Genomic DNA, 27,200 nt, shown 5'->3' on the forward strand with positions numbered 1-27,200 from the left:
TTCTGGGTGGCGTCTCAATGCTGTCACATTCACCTCCAAAAAGGAGGCTTCCCAAAGGAGGCCCTTGCTGCTGACCCCCAAGGCATCCACAGGTCCAGTCTCCTTTCAATGGGCCCACTTCCCAGGGCTCATTGATCTTGGATCTGGCTTCCATCCCTTCTCCAACGCCCATCAGATCTACTGTGCCCTCCTGGCTTAGGAACAGAATAAACAGGAGGATTGGAAATTAACCCACCCAGTCTCACGTCCTCTAGGCAGGGAATGAGCCTACATTAGGCCCCAGCTGGAGTATCATGTCCAGTTCTGGGCGCCACATTTCAGGAAATATGGAGAAACTGGTCCAGAGAAGATCAACACAAATGATGAAAGGTCTAGAGAACATGAGATATGAGGCAAGGCTGAAGAAATTGGCCTTGTTTACCTTGGAAAAGAGAAGACCAAAAAGGGACATGAAAGCAGCTTTCAAGTATCTCAAAGGGTATCATAAGGAAGAGGAAGAAAAATTGTTCTGCTTGGCCTCTGAGGTTAGGAGGAGAAGCAATGGGGTTAAATTGCAGCAAGGGAGGTTTAGATTGGACATTAGGAAAAACTTCCTGTCTGTCAGGGTGGTTAAACACTGGAATAAATTGCCTGGTGAGATTGTGGAATCTCCATCACTGGAGATATTTAAGACCAGGTTAGACAGACACCTGTTAGGGATGAACTAGGGCAACTCAACTTCGGAAGCTCCAAGGGCCACACTGATACTTACAGAACATACCGAGGGCCTCAACTTAAGCGTGGTTGCATATTCAAGCAAATATATACAAATAGCTTCTCTCGCACTGACAGGCATGAATACAAAGATTAAGGCAAGATTACACAACACACAGACCCCATTTAAGTCAGTTCTGCTGATATTAATAAAATGCAATATTTACCCGATTTCTACCCATGTGACAGCACTTTTCATAAGCAATGACAGTCCAAGAATTTAACTACTAAAACACATCAACAGAAGATCATTACACTGACTACTTTTTTGTTTTGGCTCCCACTCGCCGTCCACGTGTTGATCCCCACATAAACCCAAATTGCACCGCGGGTCACAAACAAACTGGCCGTGGGCAGTATACCAAGTTATTAATAAATATTATTAAACCTTTACCTTTTCTCTCTGCTCTCCTGTCTCCTCGCCTTGCTCCATCATCTCCCTTGGTGCCTGCTGCCCCCTAACTTCTCACCCTCCTCTGCTGTCCTGACTCCTGCCTTTCTCACAATCACGTTCCCTACCTTCTGCTTTCCACGTTGCGGGGCTGGAGTCTGTGCTCAGGCCCTGGAGGCCAAACCTGGAGCCAGCGAGGCCCCGCAACGTGCCTCCCAGGAGTTTTAAAATCCCGAGCCGTGACATCACATCACGCCCGGGAGTCCTCCTTGCCCACGTGCAATGCCGCACATGAGCAGCAGCAGGCGGCAAGGGGGAGCTGCACACAGCAGGGATGGTCTGGGGCCGAGTGAGACGCTCTGGGGGTGGGGTGGGAGGAAGCGCAGGGGGGCGGCAGGGAGGGAGCTGGGGCCCGCTCCAGGCAGAGCCGGGGGAGAGACCCAGCTCCACATATTGGTGGAGCAGGGCCCCCAGCTCTGGAACTCGCCAGCACTTCTGGGTTCAGGGCCCGATTTGACCGAATCGGTCGAAGCAGCCTAAGGCTGGCCCTGGCCCCTACGCTGACCAGCATTGCAAAAAGCATCTACATCGAGGTGCCGCCTCTGTCAGCCATGATAGAGACTGCCCCCATCGACTTTTTTATAGCAGGGAATGGCATAGATTATATGGATTTAAACAACATGCTACTCTACCTTTGTTGCAAGATAGTAAAAGGAGATGGAACTGCACTCCCCAGGGATGCCACGGTAGGCCTGGTGAATTATCCAGTGGCCTCTATTTTCAGCCAATTGGACGTTACATTGGGAAACCGCATAGTAAGCCAAAGCAACAACTGTTACCCTTACAGGGCCTTTATCAAATCGGTTCTCAATTACAATGACAACACCTTTGCTACACAATTTTCCGCCGGACTGTTTTACAAAGGCACTCCTGGACAACAAGAAAAAACAGAGCCGGATGGTGAGAATCTAGGATTTGTGAGGCGTGCAAGGCTGACGTCCCAGAGCAGGACAGTAGAGTTGCTGGGTCATCCACACAGTGACCTGTTTTTTCAAGAAAAACTTTTGTTGAACGGGGTGGATGTGCAAATTAAATTGACACGCAGTAAAGAGGCCTTCTGTTTAATGGGCGATGCGGCTGAGGGTTTTAAACTGCGCATTGTATCAGTGTCCATCTTTGTGAAGAAAGTGTGCGTGGCCCTGGGGGAGGAGAAACGTTCTGTTTGATTACATGTGAAGATGGACACTGTGCAGCTCTCATGTGTCTTATCAACAGACCCTTACACAAAAGAGAATTTCTTGGATTGGCTCCCTGGAGGCAGTTTGTCACAAGGGAACACGTCTCAGAGACCCCTAGGTTTGGTGGTCAACACGCACCCCCACAACCAACTGGGTGAACACTGGCTTGCCTTGTATCTGGCGGAGCGTAACGGTGGAGTTTTTTTATTCATACGGGCATCCCCTGAACAGTGTATTGTTTCCTAGAAGCATTATGAAATTTTTAAACAAAAATGCCACTGACATTGTGTTTCACACTAGACAATTACAACACCCCCTCTCTGTCACCTGCGGCTATCATTGTGTGTTTTTCTTGCATTACTGTAGCAAGGGTTTTTCTTTTGACCAGATTTTAAAAATGTATTCTAATGACTTAATGCAAAATGACCAGATGGTGATGAACTTTGTAAAAAATAAATTTAAATACTTGGGCATGCCTAGTCTTGCTCAAAACGTGTTTCAGCAAACTTAGACATGTGTATACTGCAATGACTTTCATAGCCATGTTGCTTAATAAAGCACCCCAAGCACTGCTGTTTGTTTTTCTTAATTTTTGTTCTTAAAAACAATGAACAATTCAGAAAAAATACCAAGACATTTAATATATATATTAAATCTAGATAGATAGATAGAAGTGTTTTATTTAAAGCAAAACGTGATCAAGTTCAAAAATGATTTTTAGAATGTGACAAACTTCACACACTGAGCCATTCAGATAGTTTAGCCAATTTTCGTTTTTTAGAAGGCAAAAAAGGGGTCAGTGTTTCTCGATCCATCCCAGCGTCAATGGCTGAGGCCTTCAGGCATTCCAAAAGAACTCTGTTGTCTGCACTGCCCAGGATGGATGATGGGACGTTTAGTTTTGCCATGGCATTTATAAACACATCCCATCCTTTAGGTACATGTCTGCTAGGGACAGAACGCGTCTGGGTGACGGCTCTGACTAAGTTAAGCATGTTAGAACTATTAACCACCGAGCCTTTGCAACAAATGCACCTTTATCATTCCAGGAAGCGATAGTTTTATCCTGGCCCAACTTATTTAGCAACACTGAGGCGTTTTTCTTATAACACTTATTCACGTTATCCAACACCTCCTGAACCACAAAGTCTGAGGTGTTTGCTGTTTCTGGAGGTTTGGCGGTGTCACTCTGTTCCAGTAGAAACAGACTTATTTTCCCTTTATCTGTATCACTTTGTCTCATGTATATTAGGTACCTCTAAAGCTCAGCACTGTAGAGTTTAGCCTTTTCGTATTTGAAGAACAGACTTCATTTCAGCATCTAGTAAGCAAGTTGTGGTTGTTCTGATATTTTCTTCTGCTGGAGGAGCAGCTGGTGGCTGGGCACCAGGTAAATTTTTTCTGCATACTTCATTATCTGTTCTTCAAAAGCCCCATTATCAGAGGGACAGCAAAACTTAACAGATGGCCGATAAACCCCCAGACTGCTTCACAAGATGCTTTTTTCTTTTAAGCGAGACCTTTTTATTAGACAATGTTTTTATAAGCGTGCGTTTCTTTTTCAGCACGCTCACTTGATTCTGCGTCAAAGGCACGTTTCCTTTTAACGTATTGAATGCTATTTCTGAGATGGCCGCTACTAAATCATCAGAGGCCGAATACAGTATAGCCTTCCTTTGCTGAAGGGATGATTTGCTAAGTAATTTTAAAAGAGCCAGCTTTCTCTTCACGCAGCTAGACATGTTTTCGGTCGGCAACCCCCAGCTGTTAAAAAGGGTCTGCCGATAAATCATCTCTTTTTATACCTGGCGGGTGTTCTTTTCAAAGTATAAACCACCGGCCAGTCTGGAGAGAAGAGACGGGTTCTTAGTCTATAAACTTCTGACATGGAGGCATTTAAATCCACCACCAGGTAGCCATAAGGTCTTTTGGTAGCATCCTCAAAAGCTTCTAGAAAGAACTGAGCCTTGCCATGGTACATTTGCCGAGCAAGTGTAGCAATTTGTAGGTTATCCCTGGGGTTTTTGAACAGAACCATGTACTTAGCATTTAGGTTAATTGTACAGCTCTTTTCCCCCTGACAAAATACGTTCTGAATGATATACATAATGCTCAAGTTCCTATGGTGCACGTACTTGATAAAGGCTCTCTCAATCTCATCACTTTCCAAGCAGAATTCATCAGATCATCCACGATAATCAGATTCACTTTATTGGTAGGAAACAAACGGTCATCATCCAAAGCATCAGGTAGCCCTTCTACAAAATTTATAAAGGGATATTTACAGAGCGGTTCTTTATACAGAGGTTGCCAACAGCTGTAACACCAAACAATGTTCTCGGGCATCAGAGTCAACGTTTGTTCAGCATTATCCAATAAGTTTTTTATAAAGTAATTTTTCCCACAGTTGATAGGTCCTGTGAGAATTACAGAAAAGGGGTGTTTCCACCTCATATCCATCTTTCAAAAGATGTAGGGCAGTGTTTTACTCCTGCAATGAGGAGTAACAGTAGTTCGAATTAGGAGCTTTAATTCAAACTACCTAGTCCGTGCTACATGTAGCCATGGGCAGGTAGTTTGAACTACGGGGCATTTAAAAATAGCGGCGCCTGGGAACATGCAAATAAAGCCCGGGATATTTAAATCCCAGGCTTCATTTGCAAGTTCGAATGCCTACATTAGCCACCCTAGTTCGAACTAGGGTGACAGTATAGACATACCCTCAAGCATGCCGTATCGGTGTATTTTCTTTGTGAGAAAAATACAGCAGCCACTGAATAGATGGACTCAAATAACTCTTTTTCTGCCTGTGGTAATTGTCTGGAGGGAGAAGGGCTATCGTGCTAGGCTCCAAAAACATAAACCTGTATATCGATCCTTTCCAGTACATCACGCTGGCCTCCGTCTGCATGGGAATGTACAGGTTCATGTACTGTTATGACTTCATGGAAACATACAGAAACCCACCTGCATCCTCTTCCTTCCCCTGCCTCTTCTGGCACAATTCTGGACTGTATTCAGATCCCCAGATGTACTTCAAACAAATTATTATCATCCATGGATCATGCTAGGAGTCTAAATAATAAGATGGGTGAACTAGAGTGCCTCATTTTAAAGGACGATATTGATATAATAGGCATCCCAGAAACCTGGTGGAGTGAGGACAATCAATGGGACACAATCATACTGGGGTACAAAATATATCAGAAGGACAGAGCAGTTTGTGCAAGATAGGGGCGGGGGAGGAGTGACACTATATGTGATAGGAAATGTAGAATCAAATTAAGTAAAAATTTTAAATGAATCACCATGTACCATAGAATCGCTATGGATAGTAATTCCATGCTCTAATAAGAATATAACAGTAGGATATATTATCGACCACCTAACCAGGACAGTAATAGTGACTATGAAATGCTAAGGGAGATTAGAGAGGCTATCAAAATAAAAAACTAAATAATAGTAGGGGATTTTAATTATCCCCATATTGACTGGATACATGTCACCTCAGGACAAAATGCTGAGCCAAAATTTCTCGATATCTTAAATGAATGCTTCTTGGAGCAGCTGGTACCAGAATCCACGAGGGGAGAAGCAATGCTCAATTTAGTCCTGAGTAAAGCACAGGATCTGGTCCAAGAGATAACTATAACAGAACTACTGGGAAATAGTGACAATAATATAATAACATTTAATATTCCTGTGGTGGGAAGACTACCTCAGCAACCCAACACTGTGGCATTTAATTTCAGAAAGGGGAACTATGCAAAAATTAGGAGGTTAGTTAAACAGAAATTAAAAGGTACAGTGACTAGAGTAAAATCCCTGCAAGATGCACTTTTCAAACACACTTTTCAAACGCGTCTAGAACTAAAAACTAGTTCGAATTAGCGTTTTGCTAATTCGAACTAGCAAGTCCACATTAAGTGGACCCTGAACAGGGCTTAAGGATGGCCGGAAGCAGTGCCGGCAGGGCATCAGATGAGGACTTAGAGCATGGAGATGCTGTCTCAGGCTAGCCGAGGGCTGCGCTTAAAGGGTCCCCACCTCCACCCCAGACAGACAGTTCTAAGGGGTGCCCCGCTTGCAAAGCAGTCCTGGCTTGGAGTGCCCGGAGTGCCCACACTGGGCACATCACAGCACTCGGCCATCAGCCCGGCTGCACTTGCCGCAGGCTGCCATCTGGGGAGAGGGGGCAATCGGGGGGCTGCAGGAGAGCTTCCACCCCCAGAAGCCCGCAGAGCCAGCCCAGTCCTCCCCATCGGGGGCTCGTACCCCATTCCTCCCTCACCTCCTTCCACTTACCCTTCCCTAGCCCCCCTTCTTATTGATGTACAAAATAAAGATAACGTTTCTTCCAACATTGACTCTGTCTTTATTGAACAAAACTGGGGGAGACTGGGAAAAGGAGGTGGGAGAGGAGAAGAGAAAGGCTGGGAGAGGGGAGGGCAACTAACATGATCTGGGGTTGGGAACAGGTCCCAGATGAAGAGAGGCTACAGAGACTGGGACTGTTCAGCTTAGAAAAGAGGAGATGGAGCGGGGACAGGACAGAGGTCTCTAAAAGCAGGGGTTGGGTGGAGAGGGTGCATTCATAAAAGTTCTTCATGAGTTCCCCTAAAGAAGGACTAGAGGACACTAAAGGAAAGGAATGGGTAGCAGGCTTGAAACTAGTAAGAGAAAGTTGTTCTTCCCAAAGCAAATAGTTAACCTGTGGAACTCCTTGCTGCAGGAGGCTGTGAAGGCTACAACTAGAACAGAGTTTAAAGGGACGTGAGATCAAGTCATGGAGGTTGGGTCCATGGAGTAGTCTTAGCCAGGGGGTAGGAGTGGTGTCCCTGCCCAAAGTTTGTGGAAGGCTGGAGAGGGATGGCACGAGACAAATGGCTTGGTCACTGTCTTCGGTCCATCCCCTCCAGGGTCCCTAGGGTTGACCGCTGTCGGCAGACAGGCTACTGGGCTAGATGGACCTTTGGTCTGACCCAGGACGGCCATTGTAAGCTCAGGGCTCAGGGTCGGGGGTCTCAGTGGACCCCCTTGATTTTCATGCACACCTGCTCCTGGGTGGCCAGGCTGGCAGCTCTCCTGCCAAGGTCCACGATGTCCGCACTAGCCCAGGAAGGTGCCCGCCTCTTGCGGTCCAGGGCAAGCTCCCGGGAGCCGCCAGCCTGGTCCCGGGAAGAGGGGGTGGGCTGGGGGACATCGGGTGGCTGGCTCGAGCCGTGCCAGGTGCAAGGTCTGCTAGCTGGGTGCTGGCAGGCTTGCACATGGCACGGGCACCGTAGCCAGCCCGTGCCCCTTTAAGGGATCCGGGGCCGGGAGGGGGGCATAGAGTTTCCCTGGTGTTGGCCAGAGTGGCCACCAGGGAAACCTGGGGAGGGCTAGCCTCCCACTAGTTCGAATTAAGGGGCTACACACCCCTTAATTCGAACTAGCTAGTTTGAACTAGGCTCAATCCTCGTAAAATGAGGATTACCTAGTTCGAACTAAGCGCTCCGCTAGTTCGATTCAAATTCGAACTAGCGGAGTGCTAGTGTAGCGGCTATGAATGTTAGTTCGAACTAACGTCCGTTAGTTCGAACTAACATTGTAGTGTAGACATACCCTCTGTTACCAACTGTTAGAGCTTCGCATTTGACAATAAACCTGATCAAGTGATTTCAAACCTTGCCTGCTTCTGTCGTTTCTGGGGGCTTTCAGAGATCTCCTGTGTTGACCCAAGTGCATGGGGTCTAACACTTTAGATAAAGGGAGCACCGATTGTTACACACCCAGCCAAAAGTTTATCATGACCGACAGAGTAGAGGTCCTATCAGGAACGCGCCAGGACGACCTGGGCCAGACAATGCTAACACTGACAGTACAGAACATTAAAGTACGACAGTAAGTAGTGGTGTTCCCCCAAGGGTCAGTCCTAGGATCAATCCTATTTAACTTATTCATAAATGATCTGGAAAAAGGGGTAAACAGAGAAAGGTGGTAAAGTTTGCAGATGATACTAAATCGCTCAAGATAGTTAATATCAAAGTAGACTGTGAAGAACTTCAAAAAGATCTCACAAAACTAAGTGATTGGGCAACAAAATGACAAATTAAATTAATGTGGCTAAACATAAAGTAATGCACATTGGAAAAAAATAACCCCAACTATACATACAGTATGATGGGGGCTAATTTAGCTACAACTAATCAGGAAAGAGATCTTGGAGTCATTGTAGATAATTCTCTGAAGATGTCCACACAGTGTGCAGCGGCAGTCAAAAAAGCAAACAGGGTGTTAGAAATCATTAAAAAAGGGATAGAGAATAAGACAGAGAATATTTTATTGCCCTTATATAAATCCATGGTATGCCCACATCTTGAATACTGTACACAGATGTGATCTCCATCTCAAAAAAGATATATTGGCATTAGAAAAGGTTCAGAGAAGGGCAACTAATATGACTAGGGGTTTGGAACGGTTCCCATATGAAGAGAGATTAAAGAGACTAGGACTTTTCATCTTAGAAAAGAGGAGACTAAAGGGGAATATGATAGAGGTCTACAAAATCATGAGTGGTGTGGAGAAAGTGAATAAGGAAAAGTTATTTACCTGTTCCTATAATATAAGAAGTAGGGGACCACCAAATGAAATTAATGGGCAGCAGGTTTAAAATAAGTAAAAGGAAGTTCTTATTCACACGGTGCACAGTCAACCTGTGGAATTCCTTGTCTGAGGAGGTTGTGAAGGCTAGGACTATAACAGGGTTTAAAAGAGAATTAGATAAATTCATGGAGGTTAAGTCCATTAATGGCTATTAGCCAGTATGTGTAAGGAATGGTGTCCCTAGCCTCTGTTTGTCAGAGGGTGGAGATGGATGGCAGGAGAGAAATCGCTTGATCATTACCTGTTCAGTTCACTGCCTTTGGGGCACCTGGCATTGGCCACTGTCGGCAGACAGGATACTGGGCTAGATGGACTTTTGGTCTGACCCAGTACTGCCATTCTTATGTTCTTATGGTTGCAAACAGCAGTGGTATCACTAGAGATTAGGATGGCCAAATAGGAAATATGAAAAATCAGAATGGGGTTGAGAATAACTGGCTTAATACTTTGCATATGAGACAAACCCTAATTTTGGGACTGTCCCAATAAAATCCAGAAATCTGGTCACCCTACAAGAGATAACCCCATAATCATGTGAAGTTGTCACTCCAGACATTGAAGAGGAATAGGCAACTCCTTCTCCAAATCTCAGAAGGGAGGAAGACACATGCATTGTGTCTGCCATCTGTCCCAAGAGGGTCTCAGACGGGCAACAGCCACAGCAGGTTGAATCCTTAGACATGGTACAACCACAGCTAATAAACTTAGCATTGCCTGACAACAGTGGCACTGCTGATATGTGGGGGGAGATCCACAGGTGGACGCATCAGTCTGACATGTCCAAGATTAATTGGATGCTGCTAGTGAGCTTTCTTAATAGGTCGGTTTTAAGTATTTGGAATTCTGCATTATGTTAATGTTGATTGTTAATTGGTAGGGTGGTTGTGTGTGTGTGACTGGGGAAGATGGTGTGGGGGAAGTGTACCTTTTAGATGCTCTGGAACCAATGGTTATGTTATGCAGAGGCTCGTGTTTTGCAATGCTGATATATTAGAATTCAGACACTGGCTTGGCATCATCACTGGACACCAATGCCATGCACTTGATGGTCCTCATCTAGCAAAGCACTTAATCACAGGGGACAATAAGACGTGTTTAAAGTTACACCTGTCTTAAAGAACTGTGTTGGAAGGGAGCTTTCATTAACTGCTCTAGAGTGCAAAAACAATGAGGAGTCCAATTCATCTGATGAAGTGGATTTTACCCACAAAAGCTTGTGCCCTAATAAATCAGTTAGTCTCTAAGGTGCCACAGGATTCCTCATTGTTTTTGCAGCTATAGACTAACATGGCTGCCTCTCTGAGACTCACCCTAGACTGAGGAGTTTATTTTAAGATGGCCATGTTGTTTTTAAATCCCTTCAATCTGCAGGTCCTGGTGCATTTGTGTCCTCTCCGTCTTTGAATTCCTATATTTATTTAAGACCAGACTGTGCAGCACTGGTGAGCCCTTGCTCATAGGCATCATCCCACTGACTACACAGTCCCACTGGGATTGCTCCCATCGCAAAGGTCTCACCAATGTCAGGAAGAGAGACGGGCACTAATTTTCATAAGAATTTTTTGATATAATGAAAATAGCCATGAAATCCTTTCCAGTTTCTTGGTTTTGATTTCTTGAAACTCTAGTTAATTCTGTTTGAATTTCTTGGCAAGTTGACATATAAATCCCACATTAGCTGCTCTAGAAAAACCCTTGCTCTGGAATTCCCAGTTCCTACCCTCCCAGGCAGAGAGACATTGCAGAGCTATCTGTGATCTATACATACCAGGTGTGATACCACTGTTTTTCTCTAGCAAAATGTTTGAGGTTTCTAAAAACTGATTCTCATCTTCAACTTAACTGGTTTATACTTCAGCTCCAGAACAGCAGCATCTGACACTGCAGCAATTCACAGCCATATACTATTACTATACATTCAAAGTCCTGGTACATAGGTCATTCAAATGCCGTTGAAATTGACCCAGTATGTTTGACACACACAGCACAGTAACACTATTTTAGATGTATGGTCTATGCTCATGCAATTAGTTACAAGTTTCATGCAGAGGCACAGAGCTGGCCAGGGACATAAAGCTACAGTTCCCTTGACCCTCCCCTTTTTTAATTCCTTTGGCTTTTTGTTTATTGGGAATTTTTAAGCATCAGAGCATTAGTGTCACTAAAGTCAACTCTGTGCTCACAGGGCTACAAAAATGGGATAACTTATAAAGTACTCTCAGTCTGTGACTAGGAGTCAAATTTTTCATTATTGCCGATCTATAACCAGCGCGGTCCCCTCCCCTCCCCCTACCTCTAAGGATAATGTACAGGAGATCACTGGAATCATAAATTTACTTTAACTCTTGCTCTTTCTCTCACTGTCTTCTGGAATAAAAAGAAATTCTAGTGGAACTGAAACTGACTTGCTAGTTCTAGTCTGCTCAGCTAAGTAAGGGAAATAAAGCAGGCACTTACCCACAGGGCCCTGAAGGGAGAGGAGAATCAGCCAAAGCAGCTGACTGGAGAGATGTTCCTTCGTTCCCATCCTGACACGACTTCTCCTGACACTGCACTGGCTGCACCAGAGCACCTGCCAGGGCTTCTCTGCATCTCACAAGTGACAGCAAAGCAGTTGCAGGGGAATATATAGATTCAGGTGCTGGCATCAACAGCCAGAAAGAACCAATAGAAACAACATTCACCTTTTTAGCCATTATCATAGAGTTTATCTAAACTTTTATGCAGTCAAAACATCCAATACAATCTTAAAACTACAGCTGTGACCATATATGAATGACGAGTCCGCTTCTGATGTCACGTTCGCTTCAGCCTCAGATCATCATGTAATCGCCTTCTGCGGCATAGGGCAGAACAGTGTGAATAAGGATTTTGCCTTATTAGGAGAATAAATACAGAGCCTCAATTGCTGCTCATTTTAAAAAACAATTAAGAAAATTTGACAGGGGAAAAAATCCCTTTAAAACTCAACCCCACAATGATGTGCAGGTCCAATTTTAGCCATTGCACTAAATCCATAGACCAGGATTTGTTACCACTGCGATCAGCAGCATTGGAAGTGCAGAGAACAAGCCCGACTTCTTTCTGTGGAGCCCAGACTGCTCAGGGTGGAGCAGGAGCAGTAGGAGGGTGTCATCACCAGTGGCTGCAGTTTTGTGCGGCTTGTGTATTTAGGCTCATGCTGAGTGCACATTGAGTGGGTTAAGCAAAGAGCTGGTCAGGAATTTTCTAGTGAAGGAGGGTTTGGGGTCAGAAAATGCTTATTGAGTAGCAACATAGTGTTCTACTGAAACATGAGTTTTCACCAGCTTATGACCCAAAATGATCAGGTTCCAATGGGACCCTGTTTGTTATGCTACCAGCTTGTCTGACAGGCTGCTAGGGAATCCAAACCTTCAGAGACTGTGATTCCAGCAACCCCACCATGAGCTAACCAGGATCCACCATGCCATGCAAAAAGTCATGGGGCCAGGAAGCCCAGGCCTGCCAGCTAAACTAGCAGTCTCAGAGTTTCAACTCAAGCCAGGATGTTCAGCTCTTCCTCTTTGCTGACAGAGAACTATGAGTCTGCAAGTCCTGAGAGCTATGGCTGCACCAGGAGCCTTGGAGCCTGGGCTCTAGTCTGACTCAACTTCAGTTAGACATTCCCAGAACAATTTATTTTTTTTCAGGTTTTTCCTCTAATGGGAAATTTCAGGCTTTTGTTCAGAAACAATCTCTCCCCTCCCGCCCTTTTTTTCCTTCCCCAGGAGTTAGGAATTTCCCATGGAAGGAAATTACAACTTTTTGAACAGCTGTAGTTATCAGTCACCAACCCTGGTACTGTGGAGTAGCTGGCAACCCTCTCCAGGACTCTCTGTGCAGGCAATTATTTAGCATAACCCTGCCACATCACTTGTAGACCCTCCCTTGCAGGGTAACTGAGAGCTCCATAAACAAAGTCCAACAGCTTCACACCTGTCCATACTTACCAATGCCTCCACCTTTGGTCTCCAGGGTCTTTGAAGGCAGCATGTCTACACTGGGAAATAACAGAGTGGGTGTTATTTTGCAATAAGGGGCTTGTTATTTTGAAATAATAACTCCTGCTTGTGAAGAGGAATAACTTATTTCATAATAATCTAGTAGTGTAGACATAGCCTGAAGAACTCAGTTCAGAGAACCAGGAATCCTCTTCTCTGGATTCCAGTCAAGGGCCCTATAGTGATCAGGCAAACTCAGATCCTCACAAACACTCCACTGCCCTGGGTTCCTTCATATATCAGCCTCTCACCAGGCCTTTCCTACAGCCCTTCCTGGGCGCACTGTCAACCACTTCTTAGCCTCCACAATCTATGTATCTTCCCTGTGGGCTCTCCAGGTTCACCCTTCTTTCAGGTTGGGCCTCCAAGGCTTCCCCCTTGGCCACCCAACATACATTGGGAAGAGCACATTGCTCCACCCCCACCAGTGTGACCTTACATCTTCTGTGTGTACAAAGTTTTCCCATGGGGGCAGTATGATGCAGGAAGGGGCAGAAGCCCCAGTTCCTGGATTTACCAGATGTCCCTATATTCTGGGGATGTGTCAGTGGCTGCCCCACCTGGTGCACGTGCTCTGGCCCCCTTTCTGGGCTGCACGTCTCAGTCAGGACCCACAATAGCTGAAAAGCAGGAGCAGGCTAGGTTAGGGAGTTGTACCTTTTCTGTGGTAATCAATCTGCTTTTACACAGGTGGCAGCTTCTGCAGCCCCTATTGTCTCCATGAGCTGTCTTGGGGATAGAAAACATTGGGGGGCATAAACATAGACTCATCCCCCAATATATACATTGCAGGCATGCTCACCCTCATGTTCCACTGCGCCTACTTGAAGTCTCAAGGGAGGGGGCTCATTTCTATGGGGGTCCCAATGCCTAGCTGGTTTCCTGACACTTTTGGTGCAGAAGCAGTTTGTAGAGCAGTTAGATACTCTCCCTAGCTGGTGTCCTCTGCATCCATCAGCATTTTACCTTCCTCCCTCACCTCTCCTGGCAGGGAGTGTCTCTCTCCAGTGTCTGTGGGGGTGGGGGGAGGAGTGAGCTAGAGGAGCCTTGCAGGGGCATGTTCAGATCATAAACCTCAGTTCCCCTTTTCCCAAAAGACCCTGAAGCATAGACCCAGAGGGGCTCAGGAACCCAACGGAGAATCTCTCAAAGCTTCTGTTACAATGGGGAGAGAGGTGCTTGTTCCCTCTAGATCAGCACCCCCTCCTACCTTGGGTGCAGCATAATGGTGGCCTTGTCTGATCCCTGTGTGGGGTCCCCAGACCACAGTGGGCATCCTTGGAATCTGTCATCTCCTCCACCAATTCTGCCCTTCAGTAGAACCTCCTTCAGTCCCTTTCACCCATACTAAGGCCTGATGGAAGCGAGCAGCTGGGTCTTTTCCCCTCTAGGGCACACTGGAGGTTTTGTGGCCCTCAGTTCAGGCCTTGCATTCAGGGGCCCATGGCACTGCTAGAAGAAGCAGAGCTGAGAGGGGCAGGCAATGGAAATGTTTTCCAGGGTTACACTCTCCTCGCCTCAGAGGGCACGGAGCCTCCTACAGGAAATGCACTCAGGAGTCCTGGGCATCTTGCATGGACTCTGTTTCTAGGAATAAGACAAGTGTAGCTCAGTGAGACAGATGCCTCAGTGCCAGGGCTGGGATCCAGAGCTGGGGAACTGCACCTAGGCCCAGGTCTCCATCTCTAGTGCCCCTGTCACCCAGGTGGGAATAGCTTTTACCTCCATGTGGGGCAGGTCTCTTGCCTCACCAGCACTCAAGTTTGATGGGGTGGGGTGGGTCCAGGGGACCTCCTCCTAAGACAAGGTTCATCTGTGCAGGGTGTTGAGACAGACCAAGCATCTGCAGCCCAGAGTGAGGACAGAATGGACAGCGCTTCCTCCCTGCCCAGAGACCTAGAGAGAGAGGCCCAGGGGCAGGAAGGCAGAGGATAAATAGCAATAGGACTGGGCAGCCTTAGGGGAAAGGTGCTACAGAGGGAGAACTTGAAGCTCAGTGCCCAGACACCTGGCTCACCACCCAGGGCAACGGGAGGTTCATTCCTGTCAGCGAGGGGCTCACATACGCTCTGGGGATAGGATGTACCCAGAACAGGGCAGGAGACAAAAGTTTTCTCCCAGAACTCTCCCCCTCCACCTGCTAATATGTGACCTCAACCCTCAGAAGGACACACAGGGTCTGCTACACTATGACCCCATATCCCTGGTGACTCTGGAGTTGAATTAATGCCTAGGTTTAAAAGGGATTCTCAGCCGGGATAAATTCCCCCTTTTTGCTAGGGTCTGGCCAGGATCACAAGCTCACAGGCTCAGCAGATAGCTTACCTGGGTGCTTCCCTGCTGAGCCTAGCACATGTCTCACAAGGAGCATCTGGCACTCACAAGTCACTGACCCCTTCCTGAGGTGGAAGGAGTTGTTAAACATAAATGATGGTGGCCAGGGGGAGGGGGAGTGTCTGAACTAGGAGGGGGGATCATTACTGGGAGGGGGCTGAGGGCTGGGAGGAGTGGTGGGCTGGCTTGCTGAGCCCCCCTCAGGTGCGGGGACGTCATTGGGGTTGGGCAGCTCTGGGGACGCTTATGGGGTGGGCAGGAGGGGCAGCTGGAGTGGGGCCAGGGTTGGTGGGGGGGCAGGAGGAGGGACCATAGGAGGGGCCATAGGCATGACTGGGGGAGGAGACATTGCCATGGGGAAGGGAGGGAACAGAGGCATGGCCTGGGGAGGGAGGAAAGGCATGGCAGGGTGGGCAGATCGGGGGGCCATGGGGATAGAAGGAGGAACAGGAGGGTGGGAGCAGCAGGCACCTGTTCCTTTGGGCGGGACAGGATATCAACCAGGGTGTTGCAGCGCACCATCAGGTCACTCCATGTCTGCTGCCACCACTCCAGGTCAGCATTTAGCCAGTGCGACAAGGTGGCATGTATGTCGTGCATCACCTCGATGTGATGGTGCATCAGCTCCTCCCCAGGACTGGCTCGTCTGCAGCTCCCATGGAGTCTGGCAGGTGGCTGCTGTGGTGGTGTGGCCCGGCCCACTGTCCCGGCTGCTCCAACTGTGGAGAAGACATAAGAGAGAGGGGTGGTCAGTCCACCCCTGCACATGCATTCCCTGAGGCCATGCCCTCCTGTGAAAGCAGCGACCGCATCAATCCACGACCCACAGGAAGGGGATGTCCCAGGTGCAAGGCCATGTGTGGCCTGCATAGCACGCCCTGTGTCACAAGGGCCCCAAGGTGGCCAGAGGACTGTGCAGCCCTATCCCACCTTCCCCTTCCCTCACACACACTAGGGACAGGCAGGCAAGGGAAGCATTCAGCCGCAGTGGATCCTCTCATGGGTGGCAGAGGAGCCGAAAGCAGCCTTCCCCTCCCTGGGGTCTGCACGCACAGCTGCAGCTCTCTGGGCTATCAGTGGGAATGGCTGCTGCCTCTCATGTGCAGGCATGCCCATGTGCTGCGATCAGCACTCTGGCACGTGTGTGGGGTGGTGCCTGTGCCCTTGCTGTTAGCCTGCTCGCAGCTGGCTGCACCTCCTTCCCCCTGGGAGCAGGACTCATTTGGCTAGGCATGAGGCTGGCAGCAGGCTCCTGGGCAGGTTGAGGGGCTGGCTGCAGTGGTCACGTGTCCATACTGCAGTAGCACGTGCTGGCCTAGCTGCCCCCATGACACTGTGCCTCCCGCCCCCTGTGCAGCTACCTCCCCAGCCCTCTCTGCGTGCGTGCACTAACATACCTGAAGATCCCTCCCAAGCCTTCTCAGAGGCCTGGGAGATGTCCAGGCTCCAGGGACAGAGTGATGGTCCTGCTCTCCTGGTCCTCGTCCCCCTGCTCTGATGGCGGCTGCACCTGGCCCTCCGGCTCCTCTATCCCGGGAACAGGCTCCAGGCGCTGGAGAATGGGCTGCTCCAGCCCGGAGTCCAGCACAATGGAGGGGAAGAGGGTTCTGCCCCCCCAAGGATGTGGTGGAGCTCCTTGTAGTAGGGGCAGATGTGGGGTCCTGCCCCTGAGTGTCCCCTCCACTCCGTCACCCTCACATATCCCTGATGGAGCTTCTTCACCTTGGCCCGGACCTGTTCCATGGTCCGGGCAGGGTGACTTCACTCTGTCAGGGATGTGGCCATGCGGGTGAAAATTTTGGCATTTTGCAGTTTGCCCGGGGTTCCTGGAGCAGTTACTCCTCACCCCACAATTTGAGGAGGGTCACAATTTCTGTGCCTGACCACACTGGTGCGCAGCGCTTGCTGCCCCTGGGAAGCAGGGGGTCCTGTGGCTGATCCGTCAGGGCCAGCAGGGTCTTGAGCACCTGCTTGCTCCACCATCTGTGCCGGCAGAGCGCCACAGCAAGGCAGCTGGCTGTGGGCAAGTTTCCTGCCGGAATGGCTGTGCAGGGTGCCTGCCCCTTTAAGAGGGACCAGCAGACAGGAACAAGAGCGTTGTGATTGACTGCTATGGAGCATCCAAACGGACACTGGTGTTTTTCCCTGGAGGCCAGTTTTTACACAAAAACCCCTGTGGAGCGTCCACACTTGCCTTTCGGATGTGTGTGGGGGTGGATGTGGAAAAGGGAGTTCTTTTGAAAAAAGAGGCCTTCAGGAACTAACACAGGTGCCCTGGCGGCCGCTCCATCCAAACTAATCAGAATTCTATAATTCCTGTCTCCTGCCGGCTCTTAAAGCTGCAGGCACCCAGTGTTACTCCAAATGTCACTGGATACCATCCCAGGGTTATACTCATGTGGATTTATTAAGGCTACGTCTAGACTGCAGGCCTCTTTTGAAAAAGAGCATCTAGACTACAACCAGTACTTTTGAAAAAGCAAGCCGCTTTTTCGAAAGAGAGCACCTAAGCAGTCTGGATGCTCTCTTTCGAAAAAAGCACAGTTTGCATTACATCGCACCTTTTTTCGAAAGAGCACTTTCAAAAAAAGGCATTCTTCCTTGTAAAATGAGGTTTTCCGCGGTCAAAAAAACTGCCGCTTTCTTTCAATTTACTTTAGAAAGAAAGCAGCAGCAGTCTAGATGCAGAAGTTTTTTCAGAAAAAACCCTGTAGTCTAGACACACCCTAAATGAGGAATTATCAATCCACTGTAGGGTGAAACTCAAGGAGATTGAGCAGTCACTGAATGCCACTATAGGGTTAAACAGAAGGGGACTGAGCTCTCTCTCACCCACACAAACACACACCTTCATTAGTTCATTCAAACACATTCATTCATGCCCTCAGGCACTCACACACTTACCCAGGCAAAAGGTTGCAGAGCAGGCCAAGGCATATTGACTCCCCATGTTTGCCTCTAGCCATGGATCCTGGGAGCTGGTCAGAAAGAGGGCTTCTGCCACATGCTCTTTGCATTTATAAGAACTGGGTGGCTCCTGTCACTCTGGCAGGGGTCTTTCCTCCAGATTTGTCACTGAGGAGCATGCCCAGACCTCCCTCAAGGCAAAACATGTGGAGCCAGGAGGGGAGTAATTAAAGACACAAGGCTGCACTTAGCAAACAAAGGACCAGGAATGAGGGAGGTCTGGGCATGCTCCTCAGTGACAAACCTGGAGAAAAGACCCCTGCCAGAGTGACAGGAGCCACCCAGTTCTTATAAATGCAAAGAGCAAGTTTGTAAGCAAGTTACAAGCAATGCGACTGAGAGTTACAAAGATTACGAAGTTGCAAGGTTCAACAATCACCAAGTTTGGAGCTGTGGGGTGAGCAGGAGACCCTGCAGGATCTCTGCTCCAGAGGCAGAATGTGGACATATACCGCTGGGTGGCTGAGGCTCTGGCCATGAGAGGCCATCCCTCCAGGACACTAGAATAAGTACAGAGCAAAGTGAAGGAGCTACGCCAGGGCCAGGGAACATAGCTCTCACTCCGGGGCAGGACCCCAGTCCTGCCCCTACTACCAGGAGCTCCACCAAATCCTGGGGGGTGGTTTAGCCCCTTCCCCACTTGTGGTGGTGGACTCCAGACTTGAGATGCCTGTCATCACCCACCTGGGGCTCCCTGGTGAAGAGGAGGAGGACAAGGAAGAGCCGCAGGAGGAGGAGGGGATGGCCAAGACAGTTACCCTCACCCTGGAGCCGGTACCCCAGGCCCTGGATGTTTTGCAGGCATCCTCTGAGAGTGAGGAGGGATCATCAGGCGAGTGATCTCAGTTTGTCTCACACACAGAGTGGGGGAGGCAGGTGCAGAGGGGATGGGATGTGACCATTGCTCAGCCTGGACATCGTGCTGCTCTCTATGCCCGTGGAAGCATGTGCAGCGCCAGTTTGTGCCATGTAGCAACAGGAGGCAGTCCCGGAGCATCCACAGGACCATGCTTACAAGCTCTGGGAAGGCCACACACGTTTGACCCCCAGGGGGATGCTCTCCCAGCACCAGCCACTGCTGGAAGCAGGCGGGGCACACGGCCCCACACAGACTGAGGAATGCCACACATGGAATGCCCAGGCATGCCTACTTGCATGAGGCCCCACCCACTCCCATGGACAGTGCTGCCAGGAGCAGGTGTGTATGTGGGCCTCATGGAAGGCCAGGCTCTTCCAGGCCCCTTTCCTGCTCATGGGATCCCAGTTTGGACAGACACTTCCCTTGGCTAATTGTCTGTGGGGACATGCCTATTCTCTGGCCCAAGGACTGTTGCTCACTGCTTACAGAGGAGGGTATAGCTTCAGGGACAGTCCCTGCATGGATGAGTGGCCACCTCTCTCTCTTCATTCTCCAGAGCAGGACCACCCGTCGCTGAGGGATGATCACTGCCAACTGAGGCAGCTGCCTGACCCTAGGGGAGCTACAAGCACAGGAGAGTCCAGGAGGACCTCATGAGGGAGCGTGTGGCCATCCTCTGCGACATGCATCAAGGAAAGCTGCAGGAGAGCTCCAGTGGGAGGGGGAATTGGCAGCAGGGAGAATTCAGCTCCATATGAGAGCACAAACAGCACACTGATAGAATGGTTAACCTTCCCCCAGTCCCATAAGAGTAACCCTGATAAATGAGCATACCGCAGAGTACTGGGCAAATCTGGTAACACACTCCACTATATGCATTATATGGTTAACCTAACGTGGATAGAGCTCCCAGTAAAGGTTTAAACTAAAAGGGAACCAGCTCTCTCTTTCTCTCTCTCTCACACACACACCAGCTTTCTCTCTCTCTCTCACACACACACACACATATTCAGTCACTCATTCACACACTTTCATTCCTTCCCTCAGGCACTCACACACTTACACAGGCATATGGGTTGCAGAAGGAGCCAAGGCATGTTGATTCTGGAGGGTCTGTCTGCTGATCATAGTTGGGGAGCTAGTCAGAAAAGAAAGAGAACTTCTAGCTTGAGAAAGAGGACTTTTGCCTCCTGCTCTCTCTTATTGCCTCTGTACAACTCCTGTGACTCATCTACATTCATCACCAGGGAGCATGCCCAGACTTCCCTTGATCCAGATGTCAGAGCAAGTGTGTCTCCTTGATTGGTCTGATGACTCATCACCTGACTCAATATGCTCAGCCTTGCAGTTTCTAATCCCAAACACACAATAGTCTCCACTCACACACACATATCCATATCTCAGGGGAGAATGCAATTTAGAGCAAGTTACAAGCAGAGTGGATGAAGGTTACAAAAAGGTACAACATTGCAAGGTATTACAAAGAGGTGTAGACTTTAAAAGGTAATGCAGCTGAAACAATTACAAAGCTTCAGAGAATCATTTGCAAATCAGTTTACTTGTGCAAGAACACATGGCCAGTGTAGACAGGCAGCAAGTTTTTGCACAAGAGCAGCCGCTTTTGTGCAAGATCGCGCCAATGTAGACACAGCCTTACAGTTTATTGTATTTCTAGAAAAATCCACGTGTCAAATCAAGTAACAGCTCAGGCGGAGGCTTTATGCAAAAAGTTTGGGGGTTGAGTTTGGGTTAGCGGTGAACAGGGCAGCAGCCAACATGAGAGTTTGCCTGGAAAACATCTAAGAGGAGCTCAGGTAAGTGTGGCTTTTGGGGCACTATGTTGTGAGCTGGTGAGGTGAGTATCTGTGAACATTTGTTAGACTGTGTGTTTGGCAGTTTGATAAGAGCGGCAGTTTGAAAAGTGTGAATTGGGAGTGCTTTGTTCCAGGTGGGCCTTCAGGAGCTGATTGCATTAGAGGCATGGCTTTGAGACGGGCCTACCCAGCTGCCTTATAAAAAGGCAGCCAGAGCAAATACAGTGAGCAGCCAACGGAGGAGTTTGCCCTAGCAGAACCCCATGGTGGTTTGTGGTCTTTTTCTTGAATTTTATTTCTCTCCTGCTCTTCAAGGAGGCATTTATAAACATCTGGGTTGTGTCTAGACTGGCAAGTTTTTCCGCAAAAGAGGCTGCTTTTGTGGAAAAACTTGCCAGCTGTCTACACTGGCCACTTGATTTTGTGCAAAAGCACTGACGTTCTACTGTCCAAAATCAGAGCTTCTTACGCAAATGCTTTGATGTTCCTGTTAGGGCAAAAGCCCTTTTCTGGAAATGCTTTTGTGCAAAAGGGCCAGTGTAGACAGCTGAAAACTGTTTTGCGCAAAAAAGCCCCAATAGTGAAAATGGCGATCGGGGCTTTCTTCCGCAAAACCGTGTCTAGATTGGCACGGACGCTTTTCTGCAAAAAGTGCTTTTGCGGAAAAACATCCATGCCAATCTAGACGCTCTTTTCCACAAATGCTTTTAACGGAAAACTTTTCCGTTAAAAGCATTTGTGGAAAATCATGCCAGTCTAGACGTAGCCCTACAGTATGGATAGTAATAGGTCTGTTGTTACCTGCATAGCATGTGCCATATTTGTTTTCCTCCTGGAGATAAAAGGGATTTAATCTGCACTAAGTGCAAGAAATAAAAATTAGAGGACTGGAGGCCCAAGTATCAACCCTACCTTCCATCAGAGAGGATGAAAACTGCAGGCACAGCAGGCTGAAGAACCAGTGAGGGCAGTACAGAACAAGGAAGAAAACTGGCAGCCTATAACCTCTAGGGCTGTGTCTAGACTGGCAAGATTTTCCGCAAAAGCACGTGCTTTTGCGGAAAAACTTGCCAGCTGTCTACACTGGCCGCTTGAATTTCCGCAAAAGCACTGACTTCCTACTGTAAGAAATCAGTGCTTCTTGCGGAAATACTATGCTGCTCCCATTCGGGCAAAAGTGCTTTTGCACAAAGCTTTTGCTCAAAAGGGCCAGTGTAGACAGCTCAGATTTGTTTTGCGCAAAAAAGCCCAGATCGCGAAAATGGTCATCAGGGCTTTTTTGCGGAAAAGCATCCGTGCCAATCTATACGCTCTCTTCCGCAAATGCTTTTAACGGAAAAGTTTTCCGTTAAAAGCATTTGCGGAAAATCATGCCAGTCTAGACGTAGTCAATGAGAAGGAAGCCAACTCAAGTATCGCCAATTCTGGTGGTGACAAGCAACTGCTTTCAGGCTTTCTGCACAGGCACTAGTGTGGAGAATGCTTTGGCAGAGACCTCCCAGGGAGGAGATCAGAAGGATACCCCATCTACTGGTGTCATGTTACTGGATTTTAAAGGGTGCAGCAATGATCTGGCTGCTACCACAGGGTGGTGGTCACCCCAAAGTATGTACAAAGGGTATGTACAAAGGGAGCAAAGGGAGGTATCAGATGAAAGCTTATGTTCTACTGATTCTATGTATGCTACTCATGTACTTGTATGATGTTTATATGTGGAGTTATGAGTATGGACTCTGTGCTTGTACTGTGGATGTTCTCTGTCTGGGACAGAGCAGTGGGCCTGGACTGCCTGCTGTAAGGAAGGAATGTCCAATGACTGACTCTGCTAATTAGCATGGCCCCAAGGACAGTGGCTCTCAAGGTGCCCAATACACACCTGCGAACCAGTCAGTATCTAATGGCTGCAGGCATGGGACACAGGGATATTGGAAGGTACTAGGAATGGATATAAAGTGCCATGAAGCAGCCTCCATCGTGTCTTCAATTCTGCTACTGATCCCAGATGCAGCTTTGTGAGGGACAGAGTGCCAGGAAGGACTGTAGACCCATCCTGACATAGGATGTACACCAGAGACTTCTAAGCTAGCAGTTTATAACATCTGTGCTGAGAGCCTGTATCAAGAACTTGGGGATTGGTGCATGTAGTGTAATCTCCTTAACTAGCCAATTAGCACGTCATCAGACGGGATTTTCAGATCTCTCCTCCACGTCTGTCTTCTCTCCTCAGCCGCCGGTCTCTCGCTCCGTGTCTCTCTCCTCCTCCTCCTGCCTCCCTGTCTCTCTCTCCGCCTTCTACCTCTTTCTCCGTCTCTCCCTTTCTCTTCTCCTCCTCCTGCCTCTCACTCTTTCCTGCAGTCTCCTCTGTCTCCATCAGGGATGCATGCTTGTCCAGGCCCCGCCCTCTAGGCATGTACGTCACCGCCCACCACTCTTCACCTCCTACCGTGGCACTCGGCTAGGGTGGTCGGGCGGTGACATTCACGGCCAGGGGTCGGAGCAAGCGGTCGTTTGGGCTCCCCCGCGGCAGCCCGGCTGAGCGGCACAGAAGTCAGCTGAGCGCCCCAGCGGAATGCGAAGGGGGGGCAGGAAGGTTATGTACATGGCCTGGCCCCGCCCCTGGCCATGTATGTCACCGCCCCGCCCCTCTTCTTCTCCCGCTGTGGTGCTCAGCTGACTTCTGCGCCAATCAACCGGGCTGCCACAGGGAAGCAAACGGCACAAGCAGCCATTTGGGCCCCGGGCCCCATGCAGCATGGGGCCCAAATGGCCGCTTGCACCACTTGCTCCCCTGCGGCAGCCCAGCTGAGCGGTGCAAAAGTCAGCCAAGTGCCATGGTAGAAGGCAACAGCGCCCCCTAGAGGCAACTCATAATGCTACAGCGTTACAGTCTCAGACATTGGGCTACTATCTATATATATATATATATGATAACTGTACTCTCGACCTTTTCTTTCATTAATAAACCGTTAGATTATAAATTTTAAAGGACTGGCACAGTGTGCTTTTTGTGGGTAAAATCCAAGGTGTAAACTGACCAGGGATTTGTGGCTGGTTCTTTGGGACCGGAAGAACCCATTCGGGGTAGGTGAGATTGGGTTCTGTAACCCCTCACTTGCGTGTAGGCCCAGGGCTGATTGTGGCACATGGAGAGCTGGGGTGTCTGAGGGGCTTTTCTCATGCAGCTTCCTGCTGGCCTGATCGCAGCCAAAGCACTCTGTGAGATTGGTTTGTGGCCTGTTTGGGAAAGGTCTCCAGTCGAGGGCTGAAAGTAGCCCTGGCTTTGAGCAATTCACCCTGAGCAGAAACCCTCAGCGGTGCCCAGACCCAGCCCAGTCCGTCACAGACCCCATTTACCAGTAGGCATGGGATGCGTAGTCCTAGGGATGGGGGTTCTACAACCACTGCCCCCAAGAGAAGAAGACGGGTGGTGATGGTCGGAGACTCCCTCCTAAGAGGGCCGGAGTCATCCATCTGACAACCAGACTTGGAATCTTGAAGTGTGCTGCTTGCCAGGAGCTAGATTCAAGATGTGACTGAGTCTTCCAAAACATATCAAACCTTCAGATTGCTACCTCCTCCTGCTTTTCCATGTAGGAACCAATGATATGGCCAAGAATGACCCTGGGAAGGTCACTGCAGATTCTGTAGCACTGGGAAGAAGGATCAAGGAACTTGAAGCACAAGTGGTGTTCTCGTCCATCCTGCCTGTTGAAGGAAGAGATCCATGTAGGGATTCTTGAATTCTGGAAGTAAATGCGTGGTTGCACAGGTGGTGTTGGAGAGGGCTTTAGTTTCTTCAATCATAGGACTCTGTTCCAGGCACAAGGATTGTTAGGAAGAGATGGGATCCACCTAACCAAGAGAGGAAAGAGCATGTTCGCGGACAAAATAAGGCTTTAAAATAGGTTTGTTGGGGGATGGTAAACTAAGCCCTGAGGGAAGTGGGGTACCTGGAAGAAATAAAAGGAGGAAGGAGCAACAAAGGAGGACCCCTAATTCAAATGGAGATGGTAGGGCGATCAACTAGTTATCTAAGATGTTTATACACAAATGCAAGAAGCCTGGGAAACAAGCAGGAAGAATTAAAGGCCTTGGCACAGTCAAAACTATGATTTGATTGGAATTACGGAGACTTGGTGGGATGATTCACATGATTGGAGCACTGTCATGGAAAAGTATAAACTGTTCAGGAAGAACAGGCATGGGAGAAAAGGTGGAGGAGTTGCACTGTATGTAAGAGAGCAGTATGATTGTTCAGAGCTCCAGCATGTAGAGGGAGAAAAGCCTGTTGAGCGTCTATGGGTTAAGTTTAGAGGTGGAAGCAACAGGGGTGATGTTGTGGTTGGTGTCTGCTATAGTCCGCCGGATCAGGTAGATGGATGAGGTAGACGAGGCTTTCTTCAGACAACTAAGAGAAGCTTGCAGATCACAGGCCCTGATTCTCGTGGGGGACTTTAATCACCTGACATTTGTTGGAAGACCAATACAGCAGTACACAGACAATCCAGGAAGTTTTTGGAAAATGTTGGGGATAACTTCTTGGTACAAGTGCTGAAGAACCGACCAGGGGCTGTGCACAGCTTGACCTGCTGCTCACAAACAGGGAGGAACTAGTAGGGGAATAAGATGTGGGAGGCAACCTGGGAAGCAGTGAACATGAGATGGTAGATTTCAGGATCCTGACCAAAGGAAAAAAGGAGAGCAGAAAAAATACAGCCTCTGGATTTCAAAAAAGCAGATTTTGACTCCCTAAGGGAACTGATGGGCAGGATCCCCTGGGATGCTAACATGAAGGGGAAAGGAATCGAGGAGAGCTGGCAGTATTTTAAAGAAGGCTTATTGAAGACACAGGAACAAAGCATCCTGATGCACAGTAAGAAAAGCAAATATAGTAGGTGGAGGAAATCCTTGGTGAGTTTAAACACAAAAAGGAGGCTTATAAGAAGTGGAAATTTAGACAGATGACTTGGGAGAAGTATAAATATATTATTTGAGAATAAAGGGGTATAATCAGGAAGGCAAAAGCACAATTGGAATTGCAGCTAGCAAGGTATACGAAGAGTAACAAGAAACCTAATGGACCAGCTGTGATTAGGGTGTGAGCCACATCTCCCATATCACCCTCCCAACCCTGAGAGACTCACAGGCACCGCCAACCCCATGAGGGCCTTGAGCGGGAACATATAGCCTGCCTCCTTTCCCTACAGTGGTTCTGGAGTGGTAGGACTGGAGGTTGGACGTGGGCCTAGAGCAGCACCATGCTGACCTTTGTGGGGTCCAGGTGTCCTGTGTAGGGCCTCATTAACCAGAGGAGCAGAGAGTAGGCTCCATGATGTACAGTGACATGTCCACGCCCCTGACCCTGAGAGTGTGGTCGGGGGAAAAAAAGTGCCTTCCTCCAGCTTCTGGGAGAGGCTGGAGTTGTGGAAGATGCGGGCATTGTGAGCCTTCCCTGACCGCCTGATATTGATGTAAGTGAACCAGTCTCGGTGGTCCACGAGGATCTGCAGCATGATTGAAAAGTAACCCTTCCAGCTGATATAATTAGAGGCCCGGTGATCAGGGGTCCGGATTGTGTTATGGGTGCTATCAACATCCCCATCCCACCCCCCTGCAGTTGGGGAAAGCCCATGGTGGGGAAGTCAGCCACGGTGAGGTCCACGTCACCCAGAATGATGACCCTGCGCAGCCAGATGTTGTTGATGGCCTGTAGAAGGACACAAACAGAATTGCATGGTTGCCAGGGTTCTCAGGAAGTCCCAGAGCCCAACCCCCCTTCTCCTACACCAGGACCAATTCCAACTACCCCATTCCTGGCACCAGAAGAGATGGTGCACAGTGTTCAGGGGAGGGTGAAAGGGGCTGTGCTGCATGAGCAGCATGTGAAAAGAGGAAAGGAGGTGCCCCACAGGGAGTGGTGGGTCCTTTTCCTGCAGTGCATAAGGGCAATCTTCAGTAACTGCACCAGGAGGTGCAGCAGCAGGTCTAAGAGGTTGTGACTGCTTTCCAGCAAGTCTGGCTCCATGGCTGTAATGTCCACAAGAGCAACCAGAGCAGACAGTGAGAAAAGTTTGCTGCCCTCAAGGACATAGGCAGTGGAGAAGCATCTGAGACACGGCTGTAGTTGGAGGTCTTTTTAAGCATGAGCCTCAGATAGCTTCAGGCAGCAGCTACAGG

The 27,200-nt window shown here is 48.7% G+C and overlaps 1 protein-coding gene across 4 annotated transcripts in view; it reads right to left on the bottom strand.

Annotated features, from left to right (window-relative positions):
* The window catches only part of LOC102448849 (scavenger receptor cysteine-rich domain-containing protein SCART1-like), a 122,646-nt gene that overhangs the window by 81,952 nt on the left and 13,494 nt on the right, over nt 1–27,200 (bottom strand). Inside the window, exons 3-7 of one of the 4 annotated variants that reach the window (XM_075903282.1) lie at nt 26,290–26,730; nt 16,781–24,875; nt 13,707–16,102; nt 12,999–13,048; nt 11,485–11,863 (exon numbers count right to left, since the gene is read on the bottom strand). In XM_075903282.1, the coding sequence (XP_075759397.1) occupies nt 11,485–11,554 (70 nt within the window). In that variant the 5' untranslated portion in view covers nt 11,555–11,863; nt 12,999–13,048; nt 13,707–16,102; nt 16,781–24,875; nt 26,290–26,730. Of the gene's footprint in view, nt 1–11,484; nt 11,864–12,998; nt 13,049–13,706; nt 16,103–16,780; nt 26,731–27,200 lie in introns of all 4 variants that reach the window. The other 3 variants (XM_075903264.1, XM_075903288.1, XM_075903274.1) reach the window with 3 other exon arrangements.

Source organism: Pelodiscus sinensis, chromosome 1 (genome assembly GCF_049634645.1).
Source record: "Pelodiscus sinensis isolate JC-2024 chromosome 1, ASM4963464v1, whole genome shotgun sequence".
Classification (NCBI taxonomy): Eukaryota; Metazoa; Chordata; order Testudines; family Trionychidae; genus Pelodiscus; species Pelodiscus sinensis.